The sequence below is a fragment of the Peromyscus leucopus genome, chromosome 6 (assembly GCF_004664715.2).
Source record: "Peromyscus leucopus breed LL Stock chromosome 6, UCI_PerLeu_2.1, whole genome shotgun sequence".
Classification (NCBI taxonomy): domain Eukaryota; kingdom Metazoa; phylum Chordata; class Mammalia; order Rodentia; family Cricetidae; genus Peromyscus; species Peromyscus leucopus.
The window spans coordinates 4,127,911-4,149,540 of NC_051068.1; the positions used below are offsets into that span (position 1 = coordinate 4,127,911).

General features: G+C 35.3%; 1 protein-coding gene and 1 pseudogene across 3 annotated transcripts in view; one reads left to right on the forward strand and one right to left on the reverse strand.

Annotated features, from left to right (window-relative positions):
• The window catches only part of Naaladl2 (N-acetylated alpha-linked acidic dipeptidase like 2), a 1,293,636-nt gene that overhangs the window by 180,635 nt on the left and 1,091,371 nt on the right, over positions 1 to 21,630 (reverse strand). For all 3 annotated transcript variants that reach the window (XM_037207283.1, XM_037207282.1, XM_028875806.2), the window contains one exon: positions 6,416 to 6,511. In XM_037207283.1, the coding sequence (XP_037063178.1) occupies positions 6,416 to 6,511 (96 nt within the window). The remainder of the gene's footprint in view (positions 1 to 6,415; positions 6,512 to 21,630) is intronic.
• On the forward strand, positions 1,988 to 3,386 carry LOC114697546 (annotated as a pseudogene).

The following is a 21,630-nucleotide window of genomic DNA, read 5'->3' on the forward strand; positions in this document are numbered from 1 at the left end:
ACACACACACACACACACACACAGAGAGAGAGAGAGAGAGAGAGAGAGAAGAGAGAGAGAGAGAGAGAGAGAGAGAGAGAGAGAGTCAACAATAGTAATCAAAGAAAAAGAGGCTCTGAATTGAGATCAACACAGTGGGGGTGGGGAGAATTGGAGGGAGGAAAGAAAGGGAAAAGGTGATATAACTCTATTTCAATTAAAAGCCTATGCTGGTTTTTTATAAGATAGTTTTCTTAAATGAGAAACCAATTACATGATATTCCTGGGTAAGCTCAGAAGCTGAATTTGTTCTTCTGGCCATTTTGTGGCATATATAAGGGGATTTTACTCATTATCGATCTCTAGTATCACTTTGCTAAGGCAGAACTAGTAGAATACCCACTATCTTGACTCTATTTAGTCTCATGTCCTAAAGCTTGATAGTCTTTTTTTTAGACAGTTTCTCTGTGTAACAGCCCTGGCTATCCTAGAACTCGCTTTGTAGAACAGGCTGGCCTTGTTGATGTTTATTTTAAAGGTAGTTTCTCAAATTTGGCATTTTTCCTTACAAATATGTATCATTGCTTTTCACACATTGTCACCAACATCTAATCTAAATAACCTTCAAAAAAATCTTAGCATATGAGGGTTGACTACCTTCCATTCTTTGAATATCCACTTCCTGGTGAGTGACTCTGCAAATGCCTTGCTCTCTTCTCTTCCCTTTGCACTGTGAACGTGCAATGCATAAACCATTCCAAGATGGGTCTTTCCTCCTCTGCTTTTGTTTCTACCACACTTTACCCATATCATTACCTCTTTTCTTTGCTATGTCACAGTAAAATGATTTCCAGATGGACCAACTATTGTCAACTAACAGGAATGCCTAGGTAGTTGGTAACAATTTGTGAGATAATTATTGAAGATTTAGAAACAGAACAAGAATATTCCTAAGTGTAGGAAGAGAGAGAAGCTTATTTAAAATACTTATATTTATTCATCTTTTAGGCTTTGAAGGAATTAATTTGGATTTTATAATAGCTAAAATGCTATTTGTAAGATGACTTTAGTAGAGAGTAGGAAAAGCCTCCTCACCAGCCATTGCAGCATGTACCACCCTTCAGCAATGTCACACAGTGCACCTGACAGTTGAAGCCATGATGGATTACTCCTTTTGGCATCAATACTGAGTCTCATTCATTACTTTCTTAGGTCCTGTGCTTTATATCAAAAAGAAAAATGCCAAAAACCATTCAAACAGAGAAAAAAAGTTTTAGAGGACAAAATTGAAAACTTGCTTTCAAAGACTCAATTCACATAACATGTATGGAGATAGCCAGTTTATTTTAAAAGAGTGGTTAAAAGCAGAAAAGCACCAACTACAAATAGTTAACTTTTAAGTATGTAGAATATTTATGTTGATATAAAAGTACATTTGTGTTCTGTAGCAAAGGTCTAAAATGCAAATAGGTACTTGCTGGGAGATGGTAATCAGCTGCTTTATAGATATTACCACACCAGTGTTGTGTGAAAACCAGCTCTGACTGGAAGAATTTAAGACATGAACCTGGAAAATTGCAGCTACATTCAGTGTCTTGAAAATACTTCAATGTTGGCTAATGTTTCATCATTGACTATTTGTGCTAAACAACAATATTTGAAACCAATACAAGTTATGCTTTGCAATTTATATATCATCTCTTGTATTTAAGTATCGCTTTTTTCACAGTTAGTAAATAATAATATGTATATATTCTGTTTCTTAATTCAGATGCGTGTTATTTTTACACTGTCACAGTCCTATGTGGAATTTTAGTCAATGACACACAGTGATCAAACCACTTACTGATACAATATTCTGACAACAGCCATTCATCAAAAATTACAATTTATGCTCAATGTACATATATTGAACACATTACCAGCATTTGCTTAATTAGCTTAGCTTTACTTTTTCATGTCTATAAGCTATAAATGATTACTAAATACACAAAAAGACAATAGAGAGATGCTATTCCTTTGGCTCTTTCATACAGTTACAATTCAGAAAACACAGGTAAATAGTCTTCAGTCTCCGGGTGTTCAAAGGGTCTGCACCCTGCAGGACTTACTGTATCAGAGCAAGCATGTCTCCTTGCACTGCAATCTGAATGAGCATAACTACCACCTCATCAACGACTTCACTATCAAGCAGATGAGGCAAGGAGCATTGCTTGTGAATGCTGCCCTAGGTGGTCTGGTGGATGAGAAAGCCTTAGCTCGGGCCCTCACAGAAGGAAGAACACGAGAAACAGTCCTCAATGTGCACCAGTCTGAGCCCTTTAGCTTTGCTCGGGCGGGGGGGGGGGAGGCATTGAAAGATGCACCAAATCACATCTGCATGCCGCACACAGCCTGGTACAGTGAACAAGCATCACTGGAGATGAGGCAAACAGCTGCCACTGAGATCCACTGAGCTATCACAGTCGCATCCCGAAAAGCTTGAGAAACAGTGTCAACAAAGCATTCTTCATTACTTCAGATCTTTGGTCAGTCATCGACCAACAAGCAATTCATCCTGAGCTCAATGGTGACATATACAGGCATCCACTAAGGCCTCCTTGGTGTGGCTCCAGGAGGGCTTCCTGCTGCTATGGAAGGGATTATCCCTGAAGGCATCCCGGTGACTCACAACCTCCCAACAGTGGCACATCCTTCCCAAGCTTCCTCTTCCAATCAGCCCACAAAACACGGAGACAGTGGACAGCACCCCAGGGAGTAATAGCAGAGAATGGTAGAAGGTAATCATTCAGATAAACGTGGGACCAAGAGACAGTAGCAAACAGGTAAACTAAGAAAAGAAATTTGGTGGTCTTTAAAACTGACCCTGGACATCACTGATGTTACAGTGTTAAAGCTACAAGAGCCAGAATACTTTAGATGATGCCTGCTTCTCGAAGTGGGGAAGACTAGGATGTGATTTACTAACGACCAACTTCTGTTATTGTGTGTTAAGTTTTTCATAAGTACATCAAATCACAAGGAATAAATAGAGCTTTCCTTTATCAGTCTCTTGGACACAGCAGGTCCTGAGCAACTTGCTTCAGAATGTTGCATCAAGAGCTCTGAATATTAATTAAAAAAAAAGAGAGAGAGAAAATCCGTATCAAGACTAGTTCCTTTGCCGGTAGGAAGATGGAATGGGGAGGACATTGTTTGCCTGTGTAGACATCTACATGCACAGGGTTGAAGACATAAAAGCTCCTATACAGAAGTGACTCTCAAATCTGAGCTGGCAAAGATGATTGTGAGTTCAATAAAACTCTCCGATGATGCAAAAACAAAAACAAACAAAACAAAAAAAGGACAAGAACAAAAGGAAAAAAAGTATTAAGTTTCACAATCTGTACTCAAATTTATTTTCTCAGTTTCAGATCCCCAGCTACTTTAATGAGTGGAAAGTCTTGGAGGAGAAGGGTTCAAGATGAATAATGTTGCATTTTCTTATGTCTCAGGAAACACTTTTTCTGGTAACTTGTCAGATTGTCTATGAAAAAACCCACTTTTTTTAGACATTGATAAATTCTTTTCTTCAGATGATATTTTATATGAGAATACTTCAGATGTGCTATTAGATATGACTGATTTTAACAAATCCTATTAGTTTTGGGTCAGCTAGTTATATGTTCTATTTATAGTCTTTTGTGAATCAATGCTTTTTGTTTTTAAAGATGGTCTATTTTTAGCTTTTGTATAGGTACATTCTTGTTTTGTGACAAAAGAAAAACTTTAAAGTTGTCCCAAACAGAAAAAAAAAAAGAAACTAGATCTTTAAGTTTTAATGTTAAGATATGCTTGATCACTTATATATCAAATTTGTTGAGAAAATGCTAACATCATTCCTTTTGGTCTTAGATTCCTAGTGAGTATGGATAGCATGAGTCTATTACTTTCTGTGATAATAATAAAACAAAATTCAATGATAAAATATTAAGATTGGCTAGGATAATAGAACAAAATGTTTTCTCTATATTTCCAAGCTATGTATTGTGGTTAACTCATCTACATTTATGAAGTATTTTTGTTGTTGATGATGATCAAAAAACTGGATGTTAAAATTAAGTCAAATAATACTATATGTTTCCTTGCACAACTCCCCATTACTGCTGTTGATTATTAAGAATGAACTCCAGAAGTATAATTTTTTTCCCTTGTTTGATGCTTGCAATGTGAATACAGGAACTCTGGGGATTTGGGCATGATAATTTACATTGGGTGAGGATATAAAGTTGTGAAAACTAACAGAACTCTAACCTCTGCACTTTTTTTGCTTAGGATTATTTTCAGGCAATGAATTCTTTCCAATATTCCTTAAGGGTCTAATGAAATAGATGTTTATCATCAAATGTATTTGAAAACACATGTAGGACACAAAGGAAGGGATGTAAGTCATTTTCTAATGATCTTGCCTCAGTATCCCATGGACTTCTGAACATATGGAAGTACTCAGGCTGTGTTTGTGGCCCCTTGTTTACTCACCCATCTCTTCCCATGCTCTCAGAAGTTCTAGTTCTTATGTGTAGCAAAACTCTTAGCTATTGAGAATCAGCATGCATTCATGCTCTAAGATAAGGCCAAGCATTTTCTGTTTCTAGAGATTTCGCCAGCTATACTATCTTATTGTATGTCTGATTTAAATACAGTCTCAAGCTGCCCTTTCACAAATTTCCTTGATTCCTCTAATCAGCAGAGCACAAGAAATATAGAAAAAAATTATTCCATCATTTTATAATCCTCTAATTCTTTTCTTAAAAATAACAAACAAGTGCAGACTAAGTACCCAGACTTTTAAGTGAATATCGTTCATACCTTTATATATACAGGTGTAAATGTATCTAAATATCCATTCAGATTCCCATACCACCATTTGTATATTCATATATATGCTTTTGTAGAATATATATAATCCCTAAGTGTTAAAAATAAAGCTAATATTTTACATGCTGAGGAATAACTTGGTGGCAACTTTTCTCTAGTTATATATAAATAATAATATACAATAAGAAGATGAAAGTACTAAACCGAATTCAGGTAACTGGAGTTGATTGTTAAGGAACACATGATAAATATTATGAGCTTAGAAGAATTTTATGTAGATTGTAATTCAAATTGGAAGAATTTTATGTAGATTGTAATTCAAATTTCACTGATTTTTAAAGGTTCACAAATAAATTATTGTAGTTCTTAAATATCAGAGGCAGATACTGACCCCCAGGCTCTGAATTCTGAGCTTATTCTATGGCCACATGCTGAGGTTGGTTCATTTTACCACACCTCCCCTTTTTAAGGAGAAAAACAGTCTGTCACATTTTCCTAAGATTTAAGGATGATTAAATTATTCTAGTAGCATGTATAAATATGGATTATTTTAATGGCACTGAAATATCAATATATCCTGCAAAGTCTATCCTGAAGAGGCAGGCTTTGACAGGTTAGATAAATAATTTGTAAATGTAAAAATTCATAGGATGCCATTTGATATCAGGAACCATAAATTTATTTTCTCCACACTGGAAAACTTAGTTTTCTTCAAATAATAAAATTATGACTGAAAATACACAGTAGAAACATGCCTTATAAATACAATCCTTTACTAATAGAGCAAGCCCTTCTTTTACTGAAACTAGAATGTGTAATAAACAGGACAGCAAGGTGGCTCTGTGGGCAGATGCATCTGTGGCCAAGCCTGACAACCTGGGCTTCATACCCAGGATGGCATGGCAGATCCCAAGAAACAACTGAAAGCTACTACTTACCCTCCACAAGTACACAGTGATGCATGTAGATTCCCATATGTCACATATGCATATGCACACAAATTAAATAATTAAAAGTTCAATAGCTAAACATATTAAAACAAAACTTTGGACAGAAAAGTTAGACAACTTATTTTATTTTATGATCATCTTAAGTAGCCATGTATTTAAAATAAAAGACAAACAATTTCAGATTAAGGGCAAAAACTAATTGTTTTATTGAGGATGTTTTTTTTTTTCCCCATAAATCCTCAGTTACAAGCTATATCTTGAAAGATTTTGTTTTTGTTATCATCTATTCTCCTTAGAAAATCATTCTCTTGGGCTGGAGAGATGGCTCAGAGGTTAAGAGCACTGCTCGCTCTTCCAAAGGTCCTGAGTTCAATCCCCAGCAACCACATGGTGGCTCACAACCATCTGTAATGAGATCTGGCGCTCCCTTCTGGCCTGCAGGGATATGTGCAGACAGAATACTGTATACATAATAAATAAATAAATCTTTGAAAAAAAAAAAAGAAAATCATTCTCTTGATTGATTATTCTCTTTTCTTTACCTCCCTAAAACAAACAAACACACAAACAGCAACAACATAAGAGAACATTTTCTCATTCCACCTGTAAGTTCACAGAGGCATTTTTACCTTAGTAATAACTTCATGGAGCTTGAAAGATGGATCGACTTCTTCAATTTTTGTTGCATGTTTAGTAAAAATGGCTTCAGAGAGAAAACTTGGACTCTGTGACAAATAAAAGAGAAAGTCTTCATTGATTTTGTTTTTCCAAGCACGTTCATTGGATTTTCTTTAAAGACACACAAAGCCCTAAATTGCTTTAAGGTTTCTGTTGATTCTGGGCTTCATCTGACTGATCTAATTATCCATCCCAGAGTATTTGTAAATTAAAATGAGTAGAATTATATTCCTTTTGACATTTTATATACTCACAAATAGTGTTTTCTCCGCAAAAAGATTCCTCTCATATTTACAGTATTTATAGTTTACATACAAACATAAAGGAGATGTTTTGACTACAAAATCGCTACTGAAATTCTTTTCTATTTTTATATGTTGTGTGTTTATGGTTGGGAAACTACAATGTTTTTTGACAAACATGACTACCTAGAAAAGAATAGGAAAGGTGGACATGTTATAGTGTTTTAAAAATAATGATGGCATCATCAAAACAATATGACACAGGTAGAAATCACACATGCCTTTATGGCCTGCCTAAAAAGTTACTATGCATAGTATTAAAATCTCAGTGTTCAAGTGAAACAAATTAAAAATTGTCCAGTGATTCTTTTTTATTTTTATTCTAACCAAGGTTTAGAATTCAGGAAGACAGAATATTGATCTTGTTTTTATCAAATCAGTGTTGTTGGACCTATCGATATATTACTAGTATTCTTTTCAGTGGTTTTTCTTACAATGTGAAGAAAATCCTGATTTAGGAACCTGGAGGTTAATTGTGCTGGAAAACTTCATGTCAACTTGACATAAGTGAAAGTCATCTGAGAGGAGGGAACCTCAAATAAGAAAATGCTTCCATAAGGTCAGGCAGCAGCAATGCCTGTAGAGCTTTTTCCTAATAATGGTTGATAGAAGATGACCTCCCCTATTGTGGGTGGTGCCATCCCTGAGCTTGTGGCCCTGCATTCTATAAGAAAGCACACTGAGCAAGCTATGAAGGGCAATTCAGTAAGCAATATCCCTCCATTGCCTCTGTATCGGTTCCTGCCTGCCTGCAGGTCCTTGCCCTCACTGCTTTGATATATGGAACTATGAGCAAAATAACCCCTTTCCTCCCCAGGTTGCTTTTGGTCATGGTGTTTCATCACAGCAATAGAAACCTTAACTAAGACAAGTTGGTATTAGGATAGTGGGGTATTGTTGTGACAAATATGCCACAAATCATAATTGATGTCCCTAATAGTTTTCCTCACAAAGAGTTTTAAATAAAATATTGAAAGTACTCTATCTTATTTGTTCATTTAGAAAAGCCCATTGTAAAATTTAAGAAAATTGTATACCTCAAATTAAATGACCACATATGATGCAAATTATTTTAATGAGATTTTTTAATTGTTCTAATTGTTAATATTTTTTGCAATATTTAAATATTGTTGTTCAAAATAAAAGGTGAGAAAAAACATACATGATGATAGGCTGGGCATAACAAATATACACACACATATACATATAAACATGCACATACACACACAATCACAAATATGCACACATATACACATACATACACAAACATACAAACACAAACACATACACACTCATACTCTCATACAGACACATATAGATACATACAAACATACACACAAATATATATACACACAATGCATACACAAACATACACAATTTGATATTTCAGAAAGATCTTGTAGACAGCCAAAAATGATGAAATGCAAACAAATGACAGAACTGAATATAATTAGCCTTAGGCACTATCAATTTGAACCAACAAACAAACTCCCCAGGAAGTCTGTAATTAAAACATTTATCTAGCCCTCTCTTTACTCTAATTTACCTCATCATCTGTTTGGAGTACTATACCAGCCTATATCTAATATGAAAATTCAGATATTTCTCTACAAATTCCTTCCACTGCCATAGCTCAGCTACCTTTGACTTTCATTCTGTGTATATGTCAAAGCCGGAATGAGCTTGTACAGCATCACACATCCAAGTCCTGTTGTTCTTTAGTCTCTAATGCATTCTTTTGTTCAGAAAAACTCATTTACAGCTCTTCGTATTGTCTGTTTCTTCTACAGCAACATGTTCACCATCTTGGACTATTCTTTCTCCATCTTTTCTGGTCTATCATAGAATTGTTTTTCTCTAATTCCAACCAATTTATTACCCTTTTTCTGCAGTGGTTGCCTTAGCCTGTGATGTTTCTAGACCTGGGACCATCTTCTCATTAAAGTGGCTAAAACTTGCCAGTGAACTTTTTGCAAATCATTGAATGTCTCCGTCTAAGTGTGGTTTTCCACATCTTTCAACACAAACGTGACCAAAATTCAGATCATCTAACAAACAAAAGGCATACAAATACATCCTGCAAGGAGGAAATGGGTATTCAAATACAGGATGTGTTTGACCATTATCTGTAATTAAAACCTCACTTTTCTTTTCTTTTTTTTTTCTTTCTTTTTTTTTTTTTTTTTTTTTTTGGTTTTTCGAGACAGGGTTTTTCTGTGTAGCTTTGCGCCTTTCCTGGAACTCACTTGGTAGCCCAGGCTGGCCTCGAACTCACAGAGATCCACCTGACTCTGAATCCCGAGTGCTGGGATTAAAGGCATGCGCCATCACCGCCCAGCTAAAACCTCACTTTTCACTTTTCTTTGTGACCAAAGGCTATAATTCTAAATCTTAAATTACCAGAAACATGCCTTTGCATAAAGAATTGTGTGTATAATTTTGCTTTTAAAAATGTTAAGTTTGCAAACAATTCCATACTTAGCATGATATTTGTGGGGTATTTGAATGGAACAAGTCATATTTCCTGATGTGCTTAGAAGGGGGGTATACTGATGTGTTTGTGGGGAGTGAAAGGGAGATATAGTAAGACATAAGACATAAAGACGCTTTGTAGTCAGCAGATAAAGAATAAGTGAGTAACATACTATAATGGTGTAGTGAATATCTATGATTCCAGTCTTCATTTGGTGAGGAGACAGGAAAAGCCCAGTTCTTCATGGGCAGCTAGTCTGTGGTGCTCGAAAATAATCAGCAAAGCCCAGCATCCAAGGTTATTTTCTGACATCCAGACTCACAAAAGCAGCACATGTTCCCATATCCATATACAGATACAAGGAGATTTATTTAAAAGAAAAATAAAATGAACAGATCACAGGCTTAGAAGAAAATAAATCAAAGTTAAAGTTTCCCAAGGAGCAGAATTTCAGGAAACATGATTTCAAGTAGAATCAATTGAGACAATATGTCAAAAGAGTTGAGGATTTACACAGGATAGAAGACAGTGTTAGTGTTTGCATGGAGGAAGAAAGCATTTGAAGATGCTATCTTAGGGTCTATCTAACATTGAGCATACAAAATTTGAAATCATCTTTACACTTAAATATTTTGCATGATTTTTTGAAGTGATTATTTGTGTTGTTTTGACACAGGTTCAGTGAAGATGGACTCGGCAGAAGCCTTTCATACACGCCCTTAGCTAGCTGGTGCTTAGAAGGCACAGCCTTGACTGGAAAGAGCTACGGTGTCCCCACATCCCAGCACTACTGCTCCAGGCTTCTAGTCTCACATCCGTCATCACCAAATTCATTTTCCACCTGTGTCTATGAAGTAAGAGCTTTCTCTACCTGTTCTTACAGATGAGAGCCAATGAGTTTCTGCCACCAGTCTGACATTATACTTTAAATAATTGACAGAACTGTATATAAACTGTGGTGTGTCTGGGTCCACAGCCTACACTTTCATGCCAACACCATACTGCTTCCCACTGAAAAGTTTCTCAAAAACCAAGGCTCTGTGCACTGAACAAGAATGACTGCTCCAGATTCTGTCCCATTTCTCTCAGCCTTAGTTTATTTCCATAAGTAATGTGAGCACTACAAACAACTTCAAGGCTATATCAAAGGCTCCTTCCTTAGAAGAATAAAAATGAATCCCAAAGTCCTGCGCATACTTCCTTCATTGCAATATTCTCTCTGCAATCAAGAAGATATACATCAATACATAAATTTAATATATGGAATTATAATACAAATAGCCTCTGAATGGCACTGACATTCATTATGTTCTGGACAGAGGAAAGAGGTAATTACAGCCATAATTTTTGAAACAATGTTCTCATTGCTCCTCAATATAAAAAAAAAAGATGCAAGATAATGCTGAGTTTAAATAAGAGTAACCATCCAAGGGTCAAATGTGGAACAATATTGGCATGTTATTTCCTGAATGCACTCATTTTTTTTTTACATTTTAATAATATTTACAGATTCTAGGAAATTCTATACATAGTACTGGCATAATTGGAAATACTCATCCTACCTTTATAGACCCAGTCCTATTGATTTAGTATTCTAATTTTAGTTCTAGGAAAGACATTAAAATTTTTAATTCAATTTAAATACATGAAATAAAGAATAGGCTATTCAAATGACTACACGTTCTCACAGAATCACAAAAAAAAAATCCTAGAAATGTACTGTGTGTCACATGGGTCTGTGCATACTTAGCAAACATTTCAGTATTTTTGAGATCAGGGGAAATATATATATATATGTGTGTGTGTGTGTACATATATAAAAATGTATATATACATACATATGCACACACATATATGAAGGAAGTGTGTGTATACTATATATGTATATATATAATATAATATATATTATGTATAATATAATATATATGTATTACTAGAAGACTAGAGTAAGGTGAGGATGCTGTTATCTAGTGACTCTGAGGCTGCAGAGTCCTGATACCTACCATGACTCAGCTGCCAGAAAGTGATGATGTCTGTATTTCTACATGGTTAGGATTTCCTGGGGAAATTTTACTAGAACTTTGATTAAAGATAATCCTAGGAAGTTTATGATGAGCAGATAGAAGTGAAAGAAACCTAAGGAGATTTTTATTTTTGAGAATTATAATTATATTCCAAAGGGGCATTCAGCCCCAGAGCTCTGAAAACTGACATAACATTAAGCTATCAACAGCACATAGCATAAGTAACATTATATTCCAACGAAGAGTCACAGGCCTGTCCGTTCTTCCATAAAAAGAATAACTTTTATGTAGTCTTAAAATTTGAATAATTTGAATTAAATCTGGTGAGTTTTGTATCATGTACTGTGTTGATAAAATACTTCCATAGAAAAATCCACTTTATATTTTAGACTCCTTCAAGGTCATCTCTCTTATATATGACTGCTTTCCTTCATCCCTTATTAATGGACATGTTACTTTTTTTTATGGCAGTGCTATGGTAGATTAAATCTAGGGATTGTCACATACTATGCAAGCATACTACTACCAAAACATTACGCCTCTAGCCCTCTTATCTAGAGTACCTCCCCATCACCTCTCCATCACTCTTAACTGCAGGACCTCCCCACCACCTCCCCAGTCCTTATCTACAGGACCTCCCCACCACCTCCCCAGTCCTTATCTACAGGACCTTCCCACCACCTCCCCAGTCCTTATCTACAGGACCTCCCCACCACCTCCCCAGTCCTTATCTACAGGACCTCCCCACCACCTCCTCAGTCCTTATCTACAGGACCTCCCCACCACCTCCTCAGTCCTTATCTACAGGACCTCCCCACCACCTCCCCAGTCCTTATCTACAGGACCTCCCCACCACCTCCCAGTCCTTATCTACAGGACCTCCCCACCACCTCCTCAGTCCTTATCTACAGGACCTCCCCACCACCTCCCCAGTCCTTATCTACAGGACCTCCCCACCACCTCCTCAGTCCTTATCTACAGGACCTCCCCACCACCTCCCCAGCCCTTATCTACAGAACCTCCCCACCACCTCCCAAGTCCTCTTATCTACAGGACCTCCCCAGCTCTCTCTTTACTTTTATTTTGATACAAGGTCTGTATAAAGTGCCTAAGCTGACCCAAAACTCCTCCTTTAGCCCATATTGGTCTTGAATTTGTGATCCTCTTTCTATTTCAGTCTCCTGAATAGCCAGATTTACAAACCTTCATTTCTAGCCCCAAACTTGATGTTTATCTTAACCATTATACACACCATACATCAGTAATAAGTATTCTATGTCTATTTTGTTCTTACATCACATTTTCTCACACAGGATCCCATCCTGTAGCCCTGACCAGCCTTAAACTTTTATCAATCCTTCCTCACTCCTCAGTGCTGGGATTACAGGCATGTGCCACTGTACAAGTATCAGTTGATGGAGAAGTCTGATCCATAACAAAATGAGAGGAAAAAACAAAACACTAACTCAGACTGTGTTTTCCTAAATTTAAGTGCATTGTAACCAAAGAACTGTTGTTTTACCTGAAGGGTTCCACCTGTCTTTTGACACTATAGTATTTTTTAGCATACATTGAGAATAGATTAGTTTTGTTCTTTGTCTGTTTTGTCAGAACACCCTTACTCAATACGTTTGAATCTATTACTGTATATCAGTACCAGTGACTTGTTTTTTAATTCAATTTATTGGGCCAAAAATTAAAGTTGGAAAAGTTCTGATTCAGTCCTCCAGGACAATTTATATGAGTTCTAGAGATGAAATCACTGATTTTGATTTTTATTAAAAATCTCCATGATTCCTTACACTTACATCAGAGCTAAAGTTTCATCTTTGGTCAGTTAAACCACATACACAGCCTCATACAATCCTGAGACCATATGTGATTCTACTGAATGAATAGTACAGCCTTAGAAAGTTTATAGGCAATTTCATGACTTCAATACAATAAAAATAAGCAAACAGCTTTACAGAGTTTTTTCTACTGAAGCAACAGCTGCATGGCCAAATCTCAAGGTAATATAGATTTTCTGATTAGTAAGAGGCTCAATAGAATTTCTAATATAGATACTAAGTACTATTTAGAAGGTCAATTCACCCCAACACTTAAATATAACTTGACTGCACAAAGACGTCCTTTCACTTAAGCCATAGCTTTTAACATTTAAAGCATAGTTTCATCTAAAAATAAACATTAAGAGACAGCCAGATAACTCAGTATGTAAGGAGCTTTGCACCAAGCCTGGCGACCTGAATTCAATCACTGGGACCTATATTGCAAAATGAGAGAACCTACTCTCACAGGTGCCTTTTGTGTTTCCCACCCATTCATACCCACACTAAAAGAATAAATAAATGTAATTTAAAAAATAAATACTAAACATTTATTTAATTTATTTAATTTATTTTTTTAAGTAATCTTAGCATGGTTATTTCCAGTTTATGAAATGTCAAGGGAGAATGTAGTGGCACTGAACAGCCCTTACAATTGCTGGAGTAAAAAAGGCATCTCTCTACATAATAGGTATTTGACAAAGTAAAGTATCTGTACATATGAGTTCCTAAGCAATATGTCAGATTATGTCAGTCTATGAGTTAAAAAACATGCAGGGAAAGCCAATTTTTGTATTATGAGTTAACATTTGATGCTGGAAACCACACAACAAATGTTAGCTCAATTAATTTCAATAAATTACCATGAAGTAAATATTATCCCCATTTGAAGATAAATTGTGGCAAAATAAATTTAACTATAAGCAGCAAACTAGGGAGTGAACCCTGCTCTCTTAAATATTATAAAATACATTGGGTCCCTGCACCGAGAGGGGGAGTAGATGTTAACTCCCATCTCTAGCCAAGAAGCTACCTCTAGTTGACATCTTGCAAAGGTGTGGGGCATTTACCCACCACCCCCACAGCTTCCCAGAGTTTTCTTGAGTGTGATCAGCAGGAAATATTAGATAGAAGGATTTATAGCGGAGAATCTTGTGGAGATAAACAGATAGAAAATAAAGGATAGCCTCGAGAGAGCCTGGAACCTATTCCAACGGGCCCCGACTGTCTCTGGCCCAGGGTTTTTATAGAGACGCCAAGGGGTGGAGCAAAAGACCTCCTCCCCCAGCACAGCCAAGTGCAGAGCATCTCAGACACCTGCACTCAGGCCCTTGGTCCTGATCATCCTCTATTCGGACCTGCTGGGTAAAGCCACGAGGAACCCGAGAACAGGCTCCCACACAAAGGAAAATTAGTTTTCTCATATTTTTGGTTGTGAGCCTAGCCTTTAATGGCTGAGTCACCTCACTATACCTAGCTTTAAATCTAAATTTTTAACACCATTATTTTTTTTTAAAAAGCCATCTCTTTTTTTTATCCATTTAATTGAATTTATTTCTCATGGTACTATAAAATCCTTCTAGGGAGCTGTGAGTTGAACTGCTCTTCCAGATGACCTAGGTTTAATTACTAGTAGCCACATACAGGCTCAGAACCATTCAAAATTCAAGGTCCAGAGAATCTGAAGCCCTTTTGTGCTTTAAGGACACCAGGCGTTACTTATGGTACATATGCATACACACAGGCAAAACACATACATGCATGAAAATAAATAACTCTTTTTTTAAGAAATGCTTTTGGAACAAAATTTTAGTATGGGAATAAAAATGCTGATTTTCAATGCTACCTGTTATCAAATTGATCAACAGAAAACTTGTATCAATTTATGAAATAAACAAAACTTCTACATGTCTCCAACAATACAAAACAGAAAGGAAGGAAGGAAGGAAGGAAGGAAGGAAGGAAGAGGAAGGGAGGAAGGAGGGAGGAAGGAGGGAGGGAGAGAGAGAGAGAGAGAGAGAGAGAGAGAGAGAGAGAGAGAGAGAGAGAGAGAGAAGCTAGTTTTCTCCAGTGGGATTTCACTGGGTATGTAAACCACACATACAGGTAGGCCCCATACGTGGCAGTAGCTGAACAACACAAAATGAATCCAGTATATTTTTGTAGGCCTTTTGTCCTATATTCCTTTGTTTAGGTGTTTTTCAGTCTTACTGGTCTTTTGCTTAATAGATTATGATTTCCATTTTTGTATTGTTTTCATGAATTTTGTGTATGTGTATTTATATGTGTGCTGTCTTTTTCTTTGTCTTTGCTTTTTATTCTAGTTTGTTGTTTATTTGTTTCCCTATTTGATTTCTAGACAGAAAGAAGACATGGTGTTGAGTGGGTGAGGAGGTGAAGAGGGATTGGAAGAAGTTAGGGGAGGAAAATCCATGATTGGAATATATCATAAGGAAAAAATATTTTCAACTAAAAACACTACTTAAAAAGGCAACAAAATGTATTGTCTATAAAATATAGAATATAAATTGTAATACATTATTAACATACACACTTTTGAAAATCTTTTCAAATAAAAAAATAATATCTTCACTTCATGAGTATAAAAAAATACAAACCTCTGTAACATAAAAATTTCCTTATGATCTACTGCCTTAGGCTGCATAGATACATCTCTATTGTCCCTTAACCATAGCTGTTGAGTGGTTAACTGAATTCTATTTTGTTTTCTAAATGCCTTCTCTCTTTTGAGAGAAAAATGTTCTAAATATCAGAGAAAGCAAAAGATGACTGTAAAGTGATGTAACAACCAGTCCCATCATCGCAGACCAGGACACTTAGAGAGCTTAGGTGTGCAGGTAATTATCAATTCTGTAGACATCTTTAATCAGAACTGGCTCAGGAACTTTGGTCAGCAGTAAACACTCACAGTTGTTAGGCTAACACTTGACATGACAACAGAATTTCTCGTGCCACAGACATGTTAGACTTACACACATCAGTTGTAAAAAAAAGCCCATATTCTCAGATCTTGTAGCACAAAGATGTTTTCTAGATAATGAGGATGCCAAACTTTGACACAGGCTTTTGTAAAATGTGGTCTCTGTAAAGGCCTCAAGTTAGTTTAACAACATTTTCAGAGGTCAGAGTCTGTTAGCCTTCTGAAAAGCTTTCTGTTCAACAGTTACTCTGTACTTTCCTCAAGGATTTACTTAATCAACTGTTGAAAAATTAAGGGATTTGAAGGTCTTAAAGTTAAGGGCAAAAGAATCTCCACATGAGCCTGAGAAGAAACAAATGCATTATTCAAAACCAGAAAGACATCTTTTGCCTTTCACAGTGTTTTATCAAGAAATAGGAAGGTATTACCTTGACAGGATTGACTCTTGTTCCATAATCTGAGTGAAAATGTCCCAGGAAATTAAGTTTGGAACAGTAGCCTATCTGAGTGTTTCTATTTAGCATATAATTCTGAAATCATATACCCTTTGTTATCAAATTATAATCCAATGTAGGCATTCATTGTGTCAAAAATCATAGAGAAAATTGTGGAAATGACTCCTACAAATCCCTAAAACTGTCTTATCATATAACCCTCCTATTGGTATTTCATTTAGCATATGAATAACTTCACATTGCTAGTATAAGGAATCCCTATAAACATTAAATATCTCTGTTTCATCTTCCACTTAATAAAGGCTAAATGAAATGTTCTGTTTTTTCAAGCAGGCTTGGGACTACAGGAAGATTCATTTTCAAGAACTAAGAATGATTTCTGGAAAGTCTTACATTTGGGCAACGCTTTCCTTTAGCTAAATATATTCATTTCAATCATTTTTTTTCCATTTATTTAATTGAGAATCAATAAAGATGCCAAATTAATTGTGAAATAGTTTAAAACAAAACAAAAAATATTACATTTAATTGAATAACGAGATATTAAAGAAAGACACTGTTTTGGTCCAAGTAGAGAGAACATGCATGGCTACATTTGCCTTCAAAGACCATGTTTAGCTTCACTTCCAAAATTATACAGTCTCCAATGGAGAACCAAATATTTCCCTTATGAATTAAAATGCATAGAATTTGTATTCTGTGCCATATGCATCTAGTTGATTTCTGATATTACTGATTTCTTAATTTCCATTTAAGAATAATCAGCTATCTCGATTTTTCTCCAGTCCTAGAGACAGTGAAATCAAAAGGACATCAATGCTCTACTCTTCAAACAATGGGTCACCTCTGATTAAACTTCCATTGAACATGGAACTTTCAGACTTAAAACAAATTACCTCCTTTTTCTTTTTAATTTGGTTCCAATTTCCTGCTGCCCTAAGGTCTCTTAATGGTAATTAATTGATTTATGAATCAATGGAAGGGAGATCTAAACTTGGAAAAAAAAAGAATAAGTGAAGGAAACTTTCTTATTTGTGACCAGTTATTTTACAAATGGCTCAATTCTTTTTTAGTGTGTGTGTGTATGTGTGTGTGTGTGTTTTAATTTAGTATATTTCACATTCATCAGTTGTTTTTAGGGCTATTCAAATTTAATATCATCTGGGATTACTTATCATTTGCCTTTGGAAAGAGTCTTAATTGAACTTCTTTACTACTTTATACAATTAATGATTAGTCTTATTGTTATTTTATAGAATGACCAAACCTAAAAGGCTATCATTCACATGAACTTCTCAATATAATTAGCATGGTGCAATAGAGTTAATAAGAATTTTGGCTTGAGTTTGAATTCTGACTCTTTTACTTAAGTGGAAGAACCGACAGAGAGGTTAGTTACAGTTTCTCATGTGTAATATTGTAGTTGTGATCCAGAGATCTCAGAATCATGGTATGTGTTATAGCATGTTTAATTAAGTTGAATTAAGTAGTAAAATAATATAATATAAGCAACATTATTAAATTATATCAAATAAATAAATATAATAAGTAAAACATTTGGAAAGGTAACTGTTGAAAAAATGATTACACTCAATATTATGATATTCATGAGTCTGGCAACCCAATGCATAAAATGACTTTAACCATATCTGTAGTTATGCTATTATTTAAATAAATGAATGAAATTTGTATCAAAATTTTACATAATCAAAAATCCTACATGAGAACAGTGGCTTTTCATTACTCAAAAATACTGGAAATATCATAGAGGAACTTTATATTATTGAAGGCCTAAAATTATTGAACTAGTAAATAATGGTAATTCACCAATAGACCAGTAATCAGTAACCTTTAATATTCTGTGACTAACATATCATATCCTTCTGTATTTACTTCTATGTTGGCATGATCTGGCAGCAACTTTGATGCTGGCATGATCTGGCAGCAACATCTATTACCTTACTTAGGGCTACTTTCACTAGTTAGGTGGTTATCTTCTCCCTCCTCACTACTCCCTACAAATCTTTCCAACTCTACTCTTGATCAAAGAGGACAACCTTCCTTGGTAGAAGAGTACTGGCTTCTTTCAAGGGTGTACGAATAGTTGTGCTCTCCTGTGAGAATCTCCAAATAGTTTCTAAGAAATGCTTATGAAGACACACATCAGTACATGTCCGAGGAAAAGAAAACCCAGGTATTGGTTTTGTAAAGTAGACAAATTAGAAGAGAAACATGAAATATAAGCATAGATTAAATTATGTATAAGGGGGGGATGTTGTTATTTATTTAAGGACATATCACCTTAAGCATTCGTGTTTGTGTACAATGGTCCTGTTATTGCTAGCAACATTTTTCACTTGTATGTATGACACTGAAAAAATGCATTGTGAATGTGCATGTGTTGTCCATGTGTGGAGATATAAATCTTATGTAAAAGGAAATAAGCAAGTAAAGAGTCATGTAACAAGCTGTAGTATCAGAGAAGGGAATTCTCAAGTACTTTGCAACAATTAAAGAAAAGGGGGACATGATTTTGCAAAAGAACAAGAGGGTATATTAGGGTTTGGAGAAAGGAAAGAGAATCGGAAAATCAAATAATTATATTATAATCTCAGAAAGTAAAAATATAAAAAAAACTACTTTTTGAGCATAATGTTGGAAGATATATAATCAAACGAAAGAATATTACCAGCAAAAGGGAAAGATTCATAGATGCAGGTAGGTGGCTGTCTTGCTCTGAAGATAGGTCCTCTTTTCTTGATGTAAATTGACTGACATGCTTAAGTTGAGCAACAGCAAGGACATGAAGCAACTGAGGTCACATAGACCCAAAATGAAATACCATGGGATTTGGACCTTACTTCAACATAACTAAGAGATACTATTAAGATTTTGAACAAGGAGCTAGGAAGACAGATTAGATTGTTTCAATGGTATCTCAACTCTAACATTCCATGATTATAGGTACTATGCATGATTATAGGGCTGTATTGAAAGATACATAGAAATTCACCCTAAAATAACAAAAATTCTTAGCCATATATATTTATCACTTTTATAGCATAGGTCTGGTCCACAATATCATGATAAATTGTTATTTTTATAGTTCTATATGCTGGAAAAGATACTTGTACAACAAAGCTGTTTCAACCATGAAAAAGCTATACTTGATTTAAAAATTGTCAAATTGCCATTACAGCTCAGCCATGCAAACCATCAGGAGCAGAATGTGCAGATGAGATTGGTTTATCATCAGACATGAATTTTTCAGAAAACAAAGCTCTTTTCCTATGCTAGCCAGACTGCAGTAACAAAATTTTGTTTACACAGTTGTATTTGGTAATGTCCAAAACATATAATCCAGCTGAACAATGATTACTTTAGCTTTTATACATATAATTATCCCTCTTCTATAATGATATGCTATCAGACTATGTATTGTTCACAAAACGATTCTCATTCCTTAATTTATCAAAAATGCTGGCAAAATTCTGCTTCTATAGGGTACAGCTCTATATTTTTCATCTTTAAATTAAATAAAATATTTTATATTTAAGCCACTAACATAGTAAATAGAAGTTGGTAAAAGCATACAAGCATGATCTTATGAACGCATTTTAATATACATAATATATATTGTTAATGTATAGAAATACATAGATTCTTTTTTCTGCTCCCAGTCTTACATGAGAATATTGCAGAGATGAAAGCAGTATTGGAAATATGGAAGGCTTTCTTGTTACAGTTCAAAGTGTGGAGAAACAAGAGAACTAATTTATCCACAACAGGATCCTAGTTATTGGAATAGCCAGTGAAAGATTTTTAAAGCCTTGTTAGGAGACAAGTGCTGACTCTCATCACAATACTATTTTTACATATTTCTGTCTTCCAAAACAGCTCATCAAAATTACAGCTATTCACATCGTGAAAATGACTAGTGATTTTAGCAGGAAGGGAGGGGATAGTGGAATAAAAGATTTTGCCCATCAACTGCTACTCAGCTCTCTCTGCAGAACTGAGATTTTTGTACATAACCTAAGTTTATGTACTTTAATCAGAGAAAAAAAACTGAGGATAATACAAATACACAATCTGAGAATATACTTTAACCACATCCTCCAAGTGAAAGAAGCATGCAAACAGTCACAAATAATCACATTCATACACATGTAAAGCACAAAGATGAAAAGGTTGAATAGGAATAGAGTCCATATAGTCAACAGCATTTATGCTGTAGATAGATAGCATTAAATATACAGTATATTTCTATGCTGATTGTATAAAGATATGGATATACTTTCTTCATTCAATATCTTATGCTGCCTTTAATGGGCTCATTCTAAATTTTTCATAGAGATTTTATGCTTATAAATCTTTTATAAGTCTGCTTACTTCATGTTTTTACTGTCTCCAGGACTCACTACCTATCATTTATCGTTTGTTTGATCATTTACTCTGGGTAGGTCAGTTGAATTGTGACAATCTGCTTTAAAGTAGGGTTCTGTCCTCATTCAAGCTAATAAGCCCTTCTCACAAAATATTCCTTATCTTGTTGTGTGGTTTTGTTCTAGCTGTACAAAGGAGAAATTAGGTCAACACAGAAGCCTGACTTAGTGCACTCACTAATACTACAACGCAGAGAAGTGGAGTCTCAGGTCAGTAGAGGTCTCTTCATGACTGTGTGCATTACGGTAGCGGCAATAGGGAATGGCTCCTATCAGCCTGCATTTAGCTTTGTAAATATTTTAAAAATAAAAATAGTTAATGTCACAAACTCAAACTAAGATAAACATAGGGTAAAGGCTATTATGGGCTATCTTTATTAGGATGCCTACTAGGAGAGCAGTTTATATTTTTTTGTAGCACAGATATTCAGTAAATGCAATGGGGAAATAAAGATAATTTTTGTTTTCCTTTATCTTAAGCCATTCTAAAGCCTATAATATTGTGAATTCAACCCACGCTTAAAGGATTCTTTACTAAACTTCACACCCTTGCACAACTATTATAAAAATATATAATGGGTTGTCTCATTTTTAATTCAAGTTATATTCCAAAGGCTGTGGGAGCATGAAGGGGAAAGAAACGCCAGGAGAAAAGATGAAAGGAAATACAGAAGGAAAACAGGACAACTGTCTGCAC